We start from the raw sequence: 19,061 nt of genomic DNA, 5'->3' as shown, positions 1-19,061 counted from the left end.
TGTACCAATATTATTTAATTATAATAGTTAATAGCCACACATGTGACATGGCATCTCAGTACAATTACATTTATACTATAGCCTCTTTGGTAACACCTACATATAAATAGATATTTCCGTTCAAAGTTCATTTCTTGGATAATGCAGGTTTTCAACGTCACAGGCTCAAATCCCCTAGATACTGTCCTATTGAAGACAAGTAGGGTTTGAATGTTCAATTCATCTCTTCAACGACTTTTCTCTTAGTTTGCAGAACAATATTCTTTGTCTCAGCTTTCAGCTGGTAACGGCCCATAACGTCGGCTACACGGCGGGTCACTCTTGGATCATCTCTTCAACTACTTTCTTCAATCTCTCAGGTTTCAGGACAATATTCTTTCGCTCAGCCTTTTTCTCTTTTTTTTTTTTTTTTTTTTTTTGCGAACAAGCTTCATGCTATCAATCCAGTCTTGGGAGAGTGGCAGTCCTCCTATAGACAGTGCGGGAAGGATTAAATAGTTTTGTGTTGTGCCCGCATTGGTCATACTCACTTGATCCATTCATTTATCTTAAAGAAAGATCCTCCACCTCAGTGTGAGCACTGTCAGTGTACTCTGACTGTGCGCCACATTTTGGTGGAGTGTACCCATTTGAAAGAAATTCGAAAAGATATATTTGGACAACGAACTGTGATGGAATCCTTTCGATTCCATGCAGAACTTATTTTACAATTTTTATGTGATACTGAATTTTATTCAAAATTTTAATTATATATATCTGTGATATTTGTATTTTTACACAGTCCTTTACAAAGTGTTTTTATTTAACTGTTGAATTTTTATATTGATGTTGATCATCACATTGGGTTTACATTTACCATAGTTTGACACCCAATAGCCGATGTATTTTTCGTGCTGGGGTGTCGTTAAACTTTTATTCATTCATTCATTCATTCGCTCAGCTTTTAGCTGTTAACGGCCTTTAACATCGGCTACACGGAGTGTCACGCTTGGATCATCTCTAAAATCTTCAATCAGTATAGGTTGCAGAACAATATTCTTTAATTTGGTTTTTAGCTGGTAACGGCCCTTAACGTCGGCTACACTGAGTGTCACGCTCGGATCATCTAACACATAACTGAAACACTTTCATCTTTATAATTTTAAACAAATGGTGGTTATGCATGTCACTATAGAACACTCACTTTGGTAAGCCTTATTGGTTCTCGGACATGTTGGTTTCACTGCATTTCTCGACTAAAGTAGTTGGCACACACTCGTTAATTGGTGCATCCGGACTGTCCAAACTTCACCCATCGATGTTACATAATAATGTTATCACTAGTTCACAGCATACCAGTATCATGTGTTACAAGGAGGCTTAACAACATACATTTTAAATATGTACAACATACAAGGGCTGAAAGAGAATTTATAATCTGACTTGTCGTAGAAGAATATACAAATTATATAGTTTTATTATCATTATTAGTCAGACATACATGACAATATGTAAGAAATAGAATAATACATCCGTGTCCGTTAGATACCATTTATCTCGCAACTCGTTGTTTAAAAAAATTTCAAACTCGCCTTCGCTCGTCAGATACATTTTAAAACAACTGGGTTGCGAGATAAATTGTATCTAACGGCCACTCATGTATTATTCTTTATGTACCTTCTGTATCAAATTACCAGAACGTTTTTAACATTCATTCTATGATTGTAAGAAATTATGAAATCTATGGATGGCTGTAGAAAATAGAATATTAACAAAATACGAGTTCGTACTTCTCTTAATAAAAATGTAGTTACACAACTAAAATGGTTAAAACTGTACACTGATTAACAATATAATATCATATCATATCATATCATATCATATCATATCATACAATATGAAATTCTATAATTATACCATGAATGTGTTTAAAGGAAATGTATATGTTAATATGACAAAAAGGTTTTTTTTAAAAACAAATTGTCAAACAGAGAAATATATTTCATTTAAAAATGTGCGATAATGAAAAATTTAAGGACTACTGGGGTAAGTGGTTTGATCTTTCTATTTGAAAGAAGAGATATTAATTAAACTCAAGTTATTGAAATTACCATGTTTGCGAGCTGAACTCAAATTTTCCTGCAAATATTTCTGATCCATTGAGAAATTTCCAGTTTTATACACACACACACAATGACATTTTTTATGCCAACTCTCATCTTCTTCTTCTTCGTTTTCTTCTTGATCCTAAGATCAAATCTTATGCAGAGGATCCCGTTGGCGCTTAACACTACATTTTGTTTTTAATTGTGTGCATAGTAAATAGCTTATGCATTTTAATCACTAAACATAGATCTGTAAATATATATATATATATATATATATATATATATATATATATATATATATATATATATATATATATATGTTTATGTGTATGTGTATGTATGTGCATACGTATATGATGCGTCCATGTATATATGTATGTATGTATGTATGTATATGTATATGTATATGTATAACGACCCCCTATAATTATATGTATTATTATTATTGTGTGATTGAGACCTTGACACACACGATCATACACGGCCTTTGTAATATTGACTTTCTGTTTACATCTTAGGTTATTATCTTGGTCCCTTTATGTGTATATGTCTTTCTTACACCCCCGTTAATGAGAACACCATGCGTTATAACGCATAGTTGTTCACACATGGTATGTGTGTTAACAATTTCAAGACATACGACTGACTGCTTCAAGCTGCTGATCAGATCACTAATGTCATACGTCCAATAAAAAACCAGCACTGTGGAAATCGAATACACTGTGACGTATAGTCAACCTGGCAATCATTTGTCTGTGACACGTAAGTCAGCTACAAGTGCAAAGGGTTGTAAATATATTTCAGTCGATAAAGATGTTAAAGTTTGCTTAATGAGAACATAAAAAATAGAATAATACATTCGTATCCGTTAGATACAATTTGTCTCTCAACTCGTTGTTTAAAAACGTATCAAAATCGCTTTCGCTCGTTAGATCTTAAACCAACTCGTCGTTATCTAACGATCACTCTATGTATTATTCTCTCTCTCTCTATATGTATATATACTATATTTATGTTATATTTTATACTCTGCATTTCAGTGATTCAAGGCACTCTCACGCTCTTTAACATAGCCACACGGGCAATGAAAAATAGTTATATATATTGACGAGATTCGAACCATTATGTATGACTATCATTTATTTTTTTAAAATCATATTCATATACTTATTTTTGTTTGATAACCCAAAAGCCGGTGTATATTTTTGTGCTGGGGTGTCGTTAAATATTCATTCATTCAGTCAGTCAGTCATTCGTTTGTTTATTCATTCATCCATTCATTCCCTTACTTATTGTGAATATTAGTTGATACTAGTTTTCGGTCCGAATATTTGAATATTCGCTTCCTAATTTGCTATTCGAAATATTTGAATAGTACCTTTAAGCATTGGAATATCTTGGGTTTGTTGGTCGTATGGGGAAAATGACTCTAAATGACATCTACATGTATAATGCTGTTTCTTTGAACTATAACACCGGTCGTGCATGCTGCTTGCCACGTGTATTCAGCCGGCAACATAAAACATTTCTCGAGTTTCATAATAGAGTATTAGTAGTGAAGTCATGTGGGAGGTTGAAATTCATTTTTAAAAAAAATTCGACAACACAAAAATGAGGTCCATCTATGTCGATTTCAAATGCTAAAAATAACAATTAATACAAATGTCTGCGATCAATCCATACAACAGTAGTTTCTCGGTTATTATAAACTTTCATTAGGGGAAAATTTACTTGAAACGCTATTTGGCACGTTAACATGTTAACTATGTATTTGCTTTGTCCTCTTGTTACATATTGTAATTTATCCGGGTGTTAGTAAAATTTACGTAAATATATCCGAATCCACCCAGTTGCCAATTTAGAGCGCTTCCAAATCGTTCAGACCTGATCACTGTCAAATGCTACATTTTCTAGAGAAAAACATCACCCCCTCCACACACCCCAACACACACACACACACACACACACACACACACACACACACACCACCACCACCACCACCAAAATATTTTAATAAAATAACCACCCAGAACGCAAAAACAAAACAAAACAAAACACAAAAACAAAAACATGTGAACTGATATGGCATATTTATTTTCGGTCATAATATGTTAGTGCTTTTCATATTTTAATATTATAATTCAGTAATACTATAAGAGTCAAAATATATATCTAGGATAGATACCTCTGTTTTGTTTTTGGTCGTAACTTCCTATTTGCGGGGTATTATTAAGTATATTACATAATTTAAACTATAAAAAAGATGTAGTTTCAAGAGGCAGTTGTTGTTTAGTTGGTATTCGAATATTTCCATAGAATATTCGAATTTTCAGACCGAATATTGGGCGCTAGTTGATATACGCGTACGGCCACTACCATTACCACCACTATAATTGCAGCTACTGCTACTACTACTGCTACTACTACTACTACAGGTACTGCTGCTGCTACTACTACTACTATTAATACTCTACTACTACTACCACTGCCTCTGCTACTGCTACTATACTACTCCTACCACCACTACTACTGCTGCTGCTGCTGCTGCTGCTGCTGCTGCTGCTGATGATGATGATGATGATATTGTTATTATAGTATTATTATCATTATCACCATCATTATTATTATTTATTTCTACTTCAACTATTATTATTATAAAAAAAACTTATAATAATAATAATTTAATTTTTTTTATAATTATTATTATATTTACCTTCAGTGACAAAAGCGAGAAACAGAATACACTTCAGCATCCTATCGATGTAAACGTCCATCTTCAGTTGGTCCATATGAAGACTTCACCACTTATATTTCACGGGAATCTAACACATGCAAAATATTTAATATACACCAAATCAATTATAACTAATTTATCGCTATTTACATTAACAATGAAATATCACACGATGCGTGCTGCGTGGGAAACTGAAGTAGGTGTGTGTTCTATTAGACTGACTACATGTAGGCCATAAGCGTACGAGACTGGGGGGGGGGGGGGGGGGGGCAATTACCCGCAAAATTAGATATAATCTATATAAAAAGGTCTTGTCATTCGTTTGTAACCCTATATAGCTGTTTGTCTGTAATACTAATATGAATAAATGTTGTTATCTAGATTCGGCGATGCTCGTAGCTAGATATGACTGTGCTTTATCTGTCATCATATTATGTCAATAGAAACGGTAATTGAAAATAAAAGCCCCAAATTGCGGTGTACTGCGAATTGAGGTCGAGTGTACTGCATGTTGCAATTTAACAAATATTCAGTGTTCTGCATATTGATGCATTTGATAATGAAAACATAAAAATGTCGTCTATAATCGACAGATTATGGACACTAAACAATGGTAATTTAGATTAAAGGTATATATTAATAATTGCAAAGCATGCTAATTTCACGTATGACTGTAGGAAAAGGTGCAATGATTTATAGGTGGCTTATACTGTGAAGTACATTATTAAACGTTTCCTGAAAGTAGTATCCAGGCCTACCGGGTGTCATGACCTACTTTCCCGTGATCACGTGACCTTGGTAGGAGACAATGGCCTTGGTGCAGGTGTGCGACCTTGGTAGGAGACAATGGCCTTGGTACATGTGTGCGACCTTGGTAGGAGACCAAGGCCTTGGTGCAGGTGTGCGACCTTGGCAGGAGACGATGGCCTTAGGGCAGGGGTGCGACCTTGGTTGGAGAAAATGGCCTTGGTGCAGGTGTGCGACCTTGGTAGGAGAAAATGGCCTTGTCCTACTTGGACTGGTCCAGATGTCCTTGGACTGACCTTGGGATGCCACCCTAACGATATAAAAAGGGTGCGTTTTGACCTAACTGTCATTCGCTCGCCGAAAGGTCTACAGACAAGATCAGTTGCTTCAGAGGTTTATGATATTCACATTTTTGTGGCTTGTTGCTTTTTATTTTGAAAGAAGAAGATGGCATCAGGCCACTCATCAAGCACTACTCAACGCCTGGAACAGGGTGAAAAATCGCGATACCAACTAGAAATGGGGCAAAATGTATACGTTATGGCCCAACCATGGAAACAAGAACTTTTCATACATATCCGGAAATGTGATAATGGGACAACATTCCCCACCAAACGAGGCATCGCTCTAAACCTAAAACAGTGGGTCCAACTGTCTTCGTTTGATAATGAAAACATGAAAATTTCGTCTATAATCGACAGACTATGGACACTAAACAATGGTAATTTAGATTAAAGGTATATATTAATAATTGCAAAGCATGCTAATTTCACGTATGACTGTAGGAAAAGGTGCAATGATTTATAGGTGGCTTATACTGTGAAGTACATTATTAAACGTTTCCTGGAAGTAGTATCCAGGCCTACCGGGTGCCATGACCTACTATCCCGTGATCACGTGACCTTGGTAGGAGACAATGGCCTTGGTGCAGGTGTGCGACCTTGGTAGGAGACAATGGCCTTGGTGCATGTATGCGACCTTGGTAGGAGACCAAGGCCTTGGTGCAGGTGCGCGACCTTGGCAGGAGACAATGGCCTTAGTGCAGGTGTCCGACATTGGTAGGAGAAAATGGCCTTGGCGCAGGTGTGCGACCTTGGTAGGAGAAAATGGCCTTGTCCTACTTGGACTGGTCCAGATGTCCTTGGACTGACCTTGGGATGTCACCCTAAGCATATAAAAAGGTCTGTCATTCGCTCGCCGAAAGGTCTACAGACAAGATCAGTTTGCTTCAGAGGTTTATGATATTCACATTTTTGTGGCTTGTTGCTTTTTATTTTGAAAGAAGAAGATGGCATCGGGCCATTCATCAAGCACTACTCAACGCCTGGAACAGGGTGAAAAATCGCGATACCAACTAGAAATGGGGCAAAATGTATACGTTATGGCCCAACCATGGAAACAAGAACTTTTCATACATATCCGGAAATGTGATAATGGGACAACATTCCCCACCAAACGAGGCATCGCTCTAAATCTAAAACAGTGGGTCCAACTGTCTTCGTCTGCTCAAAATTGACAAAACAATAGCTGCTGCTTTAAAGGAAAGTAAAGAGGAGAAGTTATCTCTCATCTAGGAACTGATTTATAGGTGGCTTATACTGTGAAGTACATTATTAAACGTTTCCTGGAAGTAGTATCCAGGCCTACAATGGTGCCATGACCTACATGTGATCACGTGACCTTGGTAGGAGTGCAATGGCCTTGGTGCAGGTGCGCGACCTTGGCAGGAGACAATGGCCTTAGTGCAGGTGTGCGACCTTGGTAGGAGAAAATGGCCTTGGTGCAGGTGTGCGACCTTGGTAGGAGAAAATGGCCTTGGTGCAGGTGTGCGACCTTGGCAGGAGACAATGGCCTTAGTGCCGGTGTGCGACCTTGGTAGGAGAAAATGGCCTTGGTGCCGGTGTGCGACCTTGGTAGGAGAAAATGGCCTTGTACTACTTGGACTGGTCCAGATGTCCTTGGACTGACCTTGGGATGTCACCCTAAGCATATAAAAAGGTCTGTCATTCGCTCGCCGAAAGGTCTACAGACAAGATCAGTTTGCTTCAGTGCTTGATGATATTCACATTTTTGTGGCTTGTTGCTTTTTATTTTGAAAGAAGACGATGGCATCGGGATATTTATCAAGCACTACTCAATGCCCTGGACAGGGTGAAAAATCGCGATATCAACTAGAAATGGGGCAAAATGTATATGTTATGGCCCAACCATTGAAACAGGAACTTTTCATACATATCCGGAAATTTGACAGTGATAATGGGACACATTCCCCACCAAACGAGGCATCGCTCTAAACCTAAAACAGTGGGTCCAACTGTCTTCATCTGCTCAAAGCAATAGCTGCTGCTTTAAAGGAAAGGAAAGAGGAGAAGTTATTCTCTCATCTAGGAACCAACATGCATGTGAGTGTAGACAAAGACATTGCCGTGGTAGACATTCGTCGGTGGTGGTGATGTGTTGACGCGATCAAGCATTCAAGGAAAGGGATTTTCTTCACCTCAGCCAATAGCAGAAGTTGAAAAAGTGTTTCAAAGTTGTATGCGACTTTGTCCCAGAACTGAAATATGTAGTGTCATGCACGAAGGCCATCAACACCAGATGGGATTCATGCAGTGTAACTTCTGTAATCCGAACGGATGTCATCAGTGGAGTGATTATGGACTGACCTGAATGGTATATAGGTATTGTGTTTCTTTCCCAAGGTTCATTCGTGCTTGGAAACTCGAAGAGAGCAGACGTGTTTTTATGGTTCTGACATTCTTGTGTCTTGTTGCACTCTATCTGGAATGAAGAAGATGACATAGGGGTATTCGAACAGTGTTAGTAGCAGCAGCAGTAGCGACGAGGACGACGTCTTGGTCTGCAAATGTTCAGAAACACATACCATCAGTTGTAAAAGAGTGACTACCAAACAAGATGAGAAGAAGGGTACTGATTATATGGATCAAACGGATGCTATACGCAAAACTGAGGATAAAATTGAAGATGGCGAACTCGTGGATGAACCCATAGATCAGACGGATGCTGGTCGTGAAACAGATCCTGACTATGATGTTTCCTATGTTGCTGATGACGAAGACTAATGGACAGATGCAGCTCGTGAGTACGCCACAGATGCTGCCTACGAGGATGACTGGTATTCGAGATGTTACTTCTTCTGTCATCATCCCGAAATGAGACATTTCTATGCCCCGATGCTGACGTATGCTCTATGGCCCATACAATTACGTCAAAGGCCAAAGGAACTCGGCAAGGCCGGTTTCTACTACACTGGAAACCACGATGCCGTCATGTGCTTCTGTTGTGGTCTACGCGCCTACCGATGGAAGAAGATGGACGATCCAGTGATGGAACATTACAGACTCTGTCCGAGATGTCCCCATGTGTACAATGTGTTCAGACATTAGATGTTTCCAATACGTGTAAGACACCTGTATGTTTTTCTCATAACTGTATGTTTTGTCATATATTTTATGTACTACATTTTTCAATCTGTTGTTAGTAATAAATTTTGTGTTGTATATTTTTTAATTTGTTGTTTACAAATAGCATGACGTTATGACCTATTGGTCAGTTGAAAACCATGTCTCGCTGGGAAAGGTACCTCAAGTCTGTTTACTATGATTTAAACTATCCTGGGAGTTATGCAGGTTCTCTTAAATTATATCAAGCTGTCAAAGCAGAGGGTAAATTTAAAATTCCTCTAGCACGTAGCAAGAAAGGTCAAAAGATCTATAGCATGACACTTCAAGCAAGACAAACGTTTCCACGCAATACCTATGTTGTGGAAGGTATAGGCAGTCACTGGCAATCCGACCTGGTGGATATGGTGAGTTTGGCTAAATACAATGACCTCATGGTGATTATTGACCTGGTCTTCAGGTAGGTGTGGGTACTACCACTCAAGTCGAAAACAGTAGATGCTTTGACAGAATTCTGGAAATAAGTCCAGAAAGCCCAAACTGTTTCAGTCTGATTTGGGTCAGAGTACAAGAAGCACAGAGTCAAAGCATTGTTGAAGTCCAATGACATAACGCAACTGTTTACCCTCAATGAAACCAAAGTAAGTTATGCTGAACGGGTTATTAAAACCATCAAAATGTGTCTCTACCGCTACATTAAAAAACTTTACTTACAAGTACATAGATGTCCTAGAGAAGGTCGTCCATAGTTATAACCATACCAAACATCGAATGTTAGGTCAAACACCATCCAGTGTCAACCAAATGAATGAAGAATAGGTCTGCCTCTCTCAGTACCTGATCAAACCTAAAAAGGCAATCCACAATAAGACAAAGTTTATTTTTAAAATAGGTGATAAAGTACGAGTCGGTCATCTTCGTGTTACCTTTGATTGGGAATACCAAGAGAAATGGTCCAGTGAAATATTTACCAATGAGAAAAGGTACTGTCCTTAAGGTAAAGACTTGTACAAATTAAAGGACTGGGGTGGTGATGCCATTGAAGGGACATTCTTTTGCAGCTGAATTTCAAAAAGTGACTGAGAATTCTGATCGACTGTACCGCATCCAAGAAATCATAAAAAAGAGAAGTCGTAACAAACAGAAAGTACAATTCATGGATTCCAGAAGCAGATGTTGTTTGATATCAGACAGTATAAAAGACCTCAACACATGTTTGAATTTTCATTAGCATGAAGAAAGTGTAGATACACCTCTGTCAAGAAGTCATTCAGGTGATACCTGGAAATTTTTTGGTAAACGTGTGGCCAAATCGTTTTTTACTCTCAGATCATCATATACGTAGTGGTGATTACATGTAGCATCAACTTATCTCTCGATCGAGGTAACTTGTGGACAGCACTAATCGGCAGTAGCTTGGGTTATTTGCTGCCAAATCCCAAGATCAAAACTAATAAGCACCATGGATAAGTACATTCGATTCGAAGTACAGACAGCACGTCTTACTTTCCCGACAACACACACTGGTCTTTTAGAGTCAATCTGTATGACAGACTACATCTTGGTAAAAAGTGGGTGGTAGCAGCCACCAAAATCACCATTCAGAAATGGGACATCTCGAGAAAATGAGATGTTTAAGTGTGTTTCAATATCTGTTGCAGCTCACACGTTGGAGAAAGAAAGGAGCCTCTTTTGAGACGCATCTGTTTGATTGGGAATAAAAAGGAAAGGTCATTTGTGTTTCCACAATATCATTACATACCCCTGAGACTGGAAGATCTGCAGATCATGGACATCTATATACAGGATGCAGATGGCAATCTAGCTTCATTTATCATGGGACCAGTGATGGTAGCACTTCACGTGAAACTACAACCTTTTTGGTTATAAGACATGGCCTAATACGTGTTGTAGCATTACAATTATTTAAAACTGATGACGAACATTCACAATTATCAGATGACTCTGGGATTACTGAATGATATGAATGCAGAACAAATGTTGGCGTTGGTGATATATTACCGTCACAGCAGGACAGAAAAGTTTATTTTTTACAGTCCAACAACGAGTATCTCAACATGTTGAAAATACTGGTATCACCTGCCGTCATGGATAGAACTAGAAAACGAATCCTGAGACAAAATACCCCTTTATTAGCCTTCATTTTGGATGACAGTCACCTGGATCAGATATAAGCAAATACCATAAGGTCAGTGGTCACGGATCGCTGGAGATATGCAGGATCTCTATAAATATGATGTCTGTCAAAAAACATCATCATTTGATGCAAAACCTGCAAAGCAGCAACATGTCAGACAAATTGTATGTTCCCAACGTCGGCAAGTGGACCCGTTTCTATAAACTGCAAGCAGAAGGCAAACTTCAGCCTCACTTCGAAATTCAACGTGGTGGAAGGAGTCAGATCATGTACAGTGTCAACCGATGCCTGGAACTGTACGACCGTACGTGAAAGAAAGAAAAGAAAGAGGACAAACCTTATGAACTAGAAGTGGTGGTCTCACCCACGCAGCAGGTGGTGGAACAAGCCAAGGCCGAACAGAAACATCATCCGAAAAGTATAAAAGAGAAAGCAAGACCAAACACCACCAGTTCGTCAAGAAATCGCAAACGTGCCACATCGAGCAGCGGCAGAAAGCAGAAAAAGCAGAAGACAGATCGCTTTAGTAAAAAGAAGTAAGATGGCTTCTTATATGAATAAAGCTGAAGTAGAGGCCCATGCTAAAGAACTCTATATCTTTGAACTTCCACGTACATTCACTTCTGTGGAAAAAAATATATTATGAGGACACGAGACCCACTCGAAGAAAGAGAATCCATAGGACTAGACGTGTCTAGAGAGGATTTCAGAAGTTTTCTAATACGAGTACGATGATATCAGCTCGTAACATATTTTTCTTCTTCTGGTCAGAAACCGCCTTGTCACCCAACACACGTAATATCTTTTTGTGTTTCTTCAACTTTTCAAATGTTTGGAGAGTGGAACGTCACCATACAATATATTGGCAATAATGAAGGTCAAGGTTTTCAACAAATCCATGGTAATGTGTTTCAAGAGTAGATTTGTCTGCTTCGTCGATTTTCCATACAACAGGAATCGAAGAAAATACAAGTTCTCCTTAATGACTTTTGACATTTTGTCGTGGATTTGAATATCCGAGTTATCAGCCTCAACTTGTCATCACCATGGGGTGACATGTCCACCACCAAATAGTTAAAAGGACTTTTCATGGCATCCCTGTAAGCTTCCTACAAAACACCTGCACATCCTGGAAATAACTGACGACCCAGCGTCATGGTCTGTGACGTATCTCTAACGTGTTTAAACATAACGAGATACCATGTGTTGAGAGCAATGGTTCTTGCACACTTTCCCTGTCCATAAAGGTTTTGGGTAATAAATATAATGCTCAGTCTTCTGTGATGAAATACTTGTGTAAACAGCAGTTCCATGTCTTTGTGTTCTAATACTTGGTACATGAGATCATCCAAAATGATGAGTCCATTCTGTCCATCAGCAAATGTTTATATGTCCACCTGTGTAGGTAACCCCGAATGAGTGGCTGGTACACGCCCTAACAATACATGATTTTCTTGGGAGGATCCTTGACGTACATACCATTTAGCTTCTTTAATAGTCTGTACACCCACTGAGTCTTCCATCTGTGTCCCTCCAACATACAAATGTGTCCCTCAGTGTCCCCCCGACATACAAATGTGTCCCTCTGTGTTCCTCCGACATACAAATGTGTTCTTCAGTGTCCCCAACATACAAATGTGTCCCTCCAACAGACAAATGTGTCCTTCATTGTCCCCCGACATACAAATGTGTCCCTCAATGTCCCTCTGACATACAAATTTGTCGCTCAATGTCCCTCCAATATACAAATGTGTCCCTCAATGTCCCTCCAACATACAAATGTGTCCCTCAATGTCCCTCCAACATACAAACGTGTCCCTCAATGTCCCTCCAACATACAAATGTGTCCCTCAATGTCCCTCCAACATACAAATATGTCGCTCAATGTCCCTCTGACATACAAATGTGTCGCTCAATGTCCCTCCAACATACAAATGTGTCCCTCAATGTCCCTCCAACATACAAATGTGTTCCTCAATGTCCCTCCAACATACAAATGTGTCCCTCAATGTCCCTCCAACATACAAATGTGTCCCTCAATGTCCCTCCAACATACAAATGTGTCCCTCAATGTCCCTCCAACATACAAATGTGTCCCTCAATGTCCCTCCAACATACAAATGTGTCGCTCAATGTCCCTCCGACATACAAATGTGTCCCTCAATGTCCCTCCAACATACAAATTTGTCGCTCAATGTCCCTCTGACATACAAATGTGTCCCTCAATGTCCCTCCAACATACAAATGTGTCCCTCAATGTCCCTCTGACATACAAATGTGTCCCTCAATGTCCCTCCAACATACAAATGTGTCCCTCAATGTCCCTCCAACATACAAATGTGTCGCTCAATGTCCCTCTGACATACAAATGTGTCCCTCAATGTCCCTCCAACATACAAATGTGTCCCTCAATGTCCCTCCAACATACAAATGTGTCCCTCAATGTCCCTCTGACATACAAATGTGTCCCTCAATGTCCCTCTGACATACAAATGTGTCCTTCATTGTCCCCAGACATACAAATGTGTCCCTCAATGTCCCTCCAACATACAAATGTGTCTCTCCAATATACAAATGTTCACAATGTAATATACAAATGTTTCCCTCTGTGTCCCTCCAATATACAAATGTGTCTCTCCAATATACAAATGTTCACAATGTAATATACAAATGTGTCCCTCTGTGTCCCTCCAACATACAAATGTGTCTCTCCAATATACAAATGTTCACAATGTAATATACAAATGTGTCCCTCAATGTCCCTCCAACATACAAATGTGTCTCTCCAATATACAAATGTTCACAATGTAATATACAAATGTGTCCCTCTGTGTCCCTCCAATATACAAATGTGTCCCTCTGACATACAAATATGTGTCCCTCCGACATACAAATGTGTCCCACTGACATAAAAATGTGTCCCTCGGTATCCCTCTATGTACCCCTGTCGTGCACAATGTTTCTCCCCTGTTTGCCAGTGACACAAATGTCTCTGCTGTCCCTTGTTCACCATGTGGAGGTCAGAGATATTCGAACAAGATATACCAAATTTGTTCTTTCATGCCACGTTTGATGTTCCATACCGAATTTGAAGTTGGACAAAATACCAAGTTTGATTTGGGGGTGAAATATCAAGTGTGATGTTTCATACTGAGTTTGATTTAATAGTTGTAACTGACATTAATAGCCATGAGAAAGAGTGTCCATATTGTCTAGAATGACACATTTGGTGTACATTATCTTGTTCCTTTTTCTTTTCCACTTTGTTATAAAAATTTTGTTTTCTTTTTTCTCTTGAAATTTTAGATGGGTTCATCACAGTGAAGATACCATCTCTAGTGGATGACAAGACCATCTCTTGGATAGCTTCAAAGTGAATGAGCTGTGTAGTGACATAGTTTAGAGAGAAACCTTGTACCTTACTTCCAAACTTTACTGGTTCTGTAGGCATAATGTTTTGGACCTCCACTTACAAATTCTGTGATAAACTGACCATCCAGTTCGTCGGTGAATTCTCCGAGATAATCTCCCAGAGGGGGCTGATAGTTTCCAGGTCTGTCCACAAAGACGACAGAGTGTGTGTCGTAGTACAAAACATTTTCACCCAGCTGTTCCAACACACTGTACAACTTCAATATCGTCCATGAAGTGGTAAACGTTGCAAGGAAAACGTTGGTTTTCAGATCTTCTGGGACAAAGTTGGATTTGTGTTGGTATTCAAGCTGTAAAGTGGTTTCTGTCAATATATGAAAATCGATGCCAATATCTGGAAGAAAACGTCTGCATTGTTTTCGTGAAGAAAGGCAGACTGCTTCATATTTAGACGTTGCCCATACTTTTCCCAGAAACTGTTCAGACACAGTTTGGCAGTGATCAAGTCCAGGGTTCTTTACAAATTTGTCTTGGTCCAGTTGAATACCTTCTTTTTCTCGGTATTGTTTTATGTATCTGTATTTGGCTTGCTCTGTTATACACCATTCGGGCCATCCACTGGATTCTTGTTTTAGCTTGAGAAAGGTGTTTATGTACTCGGCACAGAGACCACCCTCACGGGTTCTTGGGTCATACTGCGTCATTTTAGGCCAGTGGTAGATTTGATACACTGGTGATTTAGTACCCCTTGTCTACAGCTTTGAGTATTTCTGATATGCACCAGGTTCCAGTGAGGCTTCTCTTTTCATCAGAATGCTGACATGGTGTTTTTAATTTTTGGTCTGAACAGCTTCTGCACAGCTGAAACTTGAGTTTTCTATTGGAACTGTGGGGCAGGATAGGATGATAGAGTTTCCTAGGAGGAGCAGCTTTCACCTTGGCGATGCCAAAGTAGTGATGCAGTGGCTTGAAATCCATGTGTACGATTTCAGGAGGCCCCACGAGACACTGACAATATTTGTTGACTCAATGATAGAGAGACGTAAAATCCACGTACTTAATTTCTTCCCCTTCTTTGATTTTGTTAGCATTGGTTCTTTCTCCAAACAAAGAGTCTCTAGGATCCAGTCGGCCATGTAGATCCAATGAAGTCACAGATTGCTTCATCTCAGGATTTCATTTCCGATGGTCTTGGAATTGATGTTCCCACACCTCGAACATTTTGTATACCTTGGCTTTCAATACTTACATGTCAGAGCATACAGTTTTTTAATAGATTGATTTGTTCTTGGATGTATATTGGTAGAACGTTCGTGTGGGAAACAGTGACGACAGCTATGGCACAAACAGCCATGGAACTCGAATGCAGTGTTTGTTTTAGCACAATACCCATCCAACCAGTAGTGAGCTCCTGGTACCACCTGTTCCCCGCTATTCAGAGCATGCTGTATCTGTTACTTGTTTTGATTTTGGTGTTGAAACCATTCCAACCACTGGATGGACACTTTGCTGAACTGGTCTTTTCGGATGTACCCCTCACTTGGAATTTGAGCTATGGGACTGGGTACAGTTTCTGATTCAGCTACAGTCATCCTACGATCTCTTAATCCTTCTTCAGTCAGACACAAATCAGGTTTCACCTGGATGGATCCATCCTCTGACCGTCATGCAGTCTGTCATCTGCCATCCATCTGTGAGTTTGACGTGACGATATTGTTTTAGAAATTTGCTCTGAAAAATGCCCACACATACTGAGGCAGTGGTGATGTATTGAGCAAAGTGGTCAATGCCATTAATGTAGTTGACAGCTTTGGTGTCGAGGTCGATCTATTTTTCACCAGTAGCTTTCAACATCAGAGCTTGAAATGCAAGGCAGGCTTCTTTGAGAACAGCGACATCTGACACACAATACACCCTCGTTTCCTTTTGGAAGTCAAATGTATCCTTTTGCTCAGCATACCACTTCAAAACATCGATTCTATTTCTGGATCCCATGTAGTTGACACCATACATCTCTGGGTCTAGAAACGGTCCACGGATATTCTGGTGTTCTCGGGTATTAAAACAATGGGGAAAGTAGCCTTTCTTCAGCTCTATCAAACCAAATGCCTTGGGGAGAGCAGCCAGCTTCATTGGAAGAAGGTTTAAGCTGTCAATAATCCGTATGGTAAGTCCTCTCTCCATTTGAAGGTACATGATTTTCGAGCCGTTGTATATGTTTTTCTGCGGATACATCGACTGGTTAATCATGTATTCTAGTAGAAAGTTGACACCATAGGCTTTGTTGTTGTGGGTGATAGCTGTGAAGCCTTTGTGGTTATCTCAAAACATCCATTGGCAAAATTGGATGTGAGCTCCATCGCCTTGAAAGATAACTTGACGGAATCTTCAGGTCTGCTCACATGGTGTTTTCAGATATTGCTCTTTCTTGTCACGTTGGCTGCAACAGGGACATCTTGACCCACAACCACTGCATTTGGATTCTTCTGAAACTGGTAGGTGTTTGCAAGCTTCACAGGCCGGCTGTGCTACCAAGCAGTTTGGTTACGTGTTGATGTTTCCCACGCCATGACTGTTGGCAATGTTGATACCGAGATCGATGACGGCAGTCGTCTCCCGGGCAGGTTGGACAGACTTCACTGGGTAGGTAACCTTTTTGGCATTGCAGCAATTCATACTGACGGCATTCAAAGTCATAAAAGATGAACTTGGTGTGGACGTCGTTAATTTCTTTGACAGGTTGGTAGCAGAGATGGCTTTGATCCACATAGCTGTTGCAACAGGGGCATTTCCATTCCCCACAAGTCTGGAGTGTAGGATCCCTTTCACTTCTATCAAGTATTTTTTGGCAAATGGTGCATTTCCAACATTCTCACACTTGGAGGGGATGGTGTGTCCCTTCTTGTGTTGTTTTTGTTGCGTGTGCCGCCAAAAGCAATCCACTGATTGACAAGTCACGTGACAGTGATGGCACGACATCTGCACGCCGGTGTCTGGGCAGTGTTGACTGTGGCACACGATACAGGTTAATGAGCGGGAATGATCTAATTGTTATTGTACGGTTTCAAGCAATGTTGGCAAACATAAGACGCCGAGAAGAAGCCTGTAATCTACGCAATGGTGTGGAAGTGCAGTCGTGGCTGCTCTACAAAGTATAAAAATAGTTTGGGCAATTCTGATATCTGGTCGCCCACTCGCAGACATTTCTCGCCATAAGGATCTGGCATCCCAGTATCTTCTCAAATGCAGAGATGTCATTCAAACTGCATGGACGATTGGTGGGAATTCCTGCCAACTCACACAACTTCAGAGCCAACGTCTTCTGCTCTCCACGTTTTTTATTTCTTAAATGCATGAAATATGATAGTGGACATTTCTTGCACTGCAGAACTAAATCGATGAGAGGGGCCTTAGGGTAGGGACCGCCCACGAGGTCTTGCCAAACTTTGTTTGGAATGGTGTTAAGTTTGGGCCAGGCAACACAGATAGCTCGGGGAATGCACAGATCATCGTCGTTCACGATTTCGACTAATGACTGTTTTATGTGAACTGAGTTATAGGGCCCCGTTAGATCATTAAAGGTGACGTCAGACCTTCTACCTCTCGGAATTTGAATGGTGCCAACGGATGCTAACGGATGCGATGTTGATGGAGACGATTGCGCTGCTATTGCTGTTGATAGTGACGATGGTCTCTGTCCACACTCCAGTTTATGTTGTCTTAAATCAGATATTTTCCTGAACGTTGCGCAGCACAATGAACATGGTAGATCTTTTCTTTTCTGCTTTTGTGCTTATGGATTGTACGTCATTCACTGATGAACAGGGAGAAGTTTCGTCTAGATGCCCCGTGTACATTTTGACCAGTTCCTCAGTGTTGGGATTCCAATTCTCGTCGCACAGTTTGACGAGTTCGTCGCACAGTTTGACGAGTTCGTCATATTCTTCTGGTGTTATATATTCCACAGGCCAACCTCGGAAACAGGAAGGGGGGAGTGGTACATAAGATTCTTCAGATTGTTCGATTTCTTTACACAATAGTTCCACCATCTTTAAACTGACGTGGCTGTTGTTCTCCAGTTCCAAATAGCTTGGCCCAAGCAAGCAACTCGTCACTGTTGGTGAAGGAGTCCACAATGGCTATCGTGTTAATGACGAAGCGATCCATCTGAAGAAGAAAACATTTTGTTAGTCCTCAATTTATATCAGTTTACTTAATAGTTACAGAAATACATCTTTGGTCTGCATCAGTACACAATATTTCTCAGGTCTATATCGTATAAAGTCAAACTGAAACAAACATTATGTTTGTGTCGAACCTACTGTACTGATTCGCATGATATTTAATAGAAAAGCGCCCGAATACCATAGCACTGAGTATTATTTGAAATAGTATTTAAAAATCATTTTAACTTAAATGTTTAAGCACTTCAAACATAACTATTGTTAAACAAAATAATATGTTCTTGCTTCATCGCATTTCATATTTTATTTTATATATTTGAGTGTTTTTGCATATTTATTTTACTTATTTATTTATTA

The 19,061-nt window shown here is 39.8% G+C and overlaps 1 protein-coding gene across 1 annotated transcript; it reads right to left on the bottom strand.

Annotated features, from left to right (window-relative positions):
* Positions 1-16,347: 16,347 nt before the first annotated feature.
* On the bottom strand, positions 16,348-16,770 carry LOC121380710. The gene has a single exon (XM_041509662.1). The coding sequence runs from the start codon at positions 16,768-16,770 to the stop codon at positions 16,348-16,350; it is 423 nt and encodes a 140-aa protein (XP_041365596.1).
* Positions 16,771-19,061: the final 2,291 nt, after the last annotated feature.

The sequence above is a fragment of the Gigantopelta aegis genome, chromosome 9 (genome assembly GCF_016097555.1).
Source record: "Gigantopelta aegis isolate Gae_Host chromosome 9, Gae_host_genome, whole genome shotgun sequence".
NCBI classification, from domain to species: Eukaryota; Metazoa; Mollusca; class Gastropoda; order Neomphalida; family Peltospiridae; genus Gigantopelta; species Gigantopelta aegis.
The sequence above is the reverse complement of the archived record's forward strand: the minus strand, read 5'-3'. Positions and strand labels throughout refer to the sequence as shown.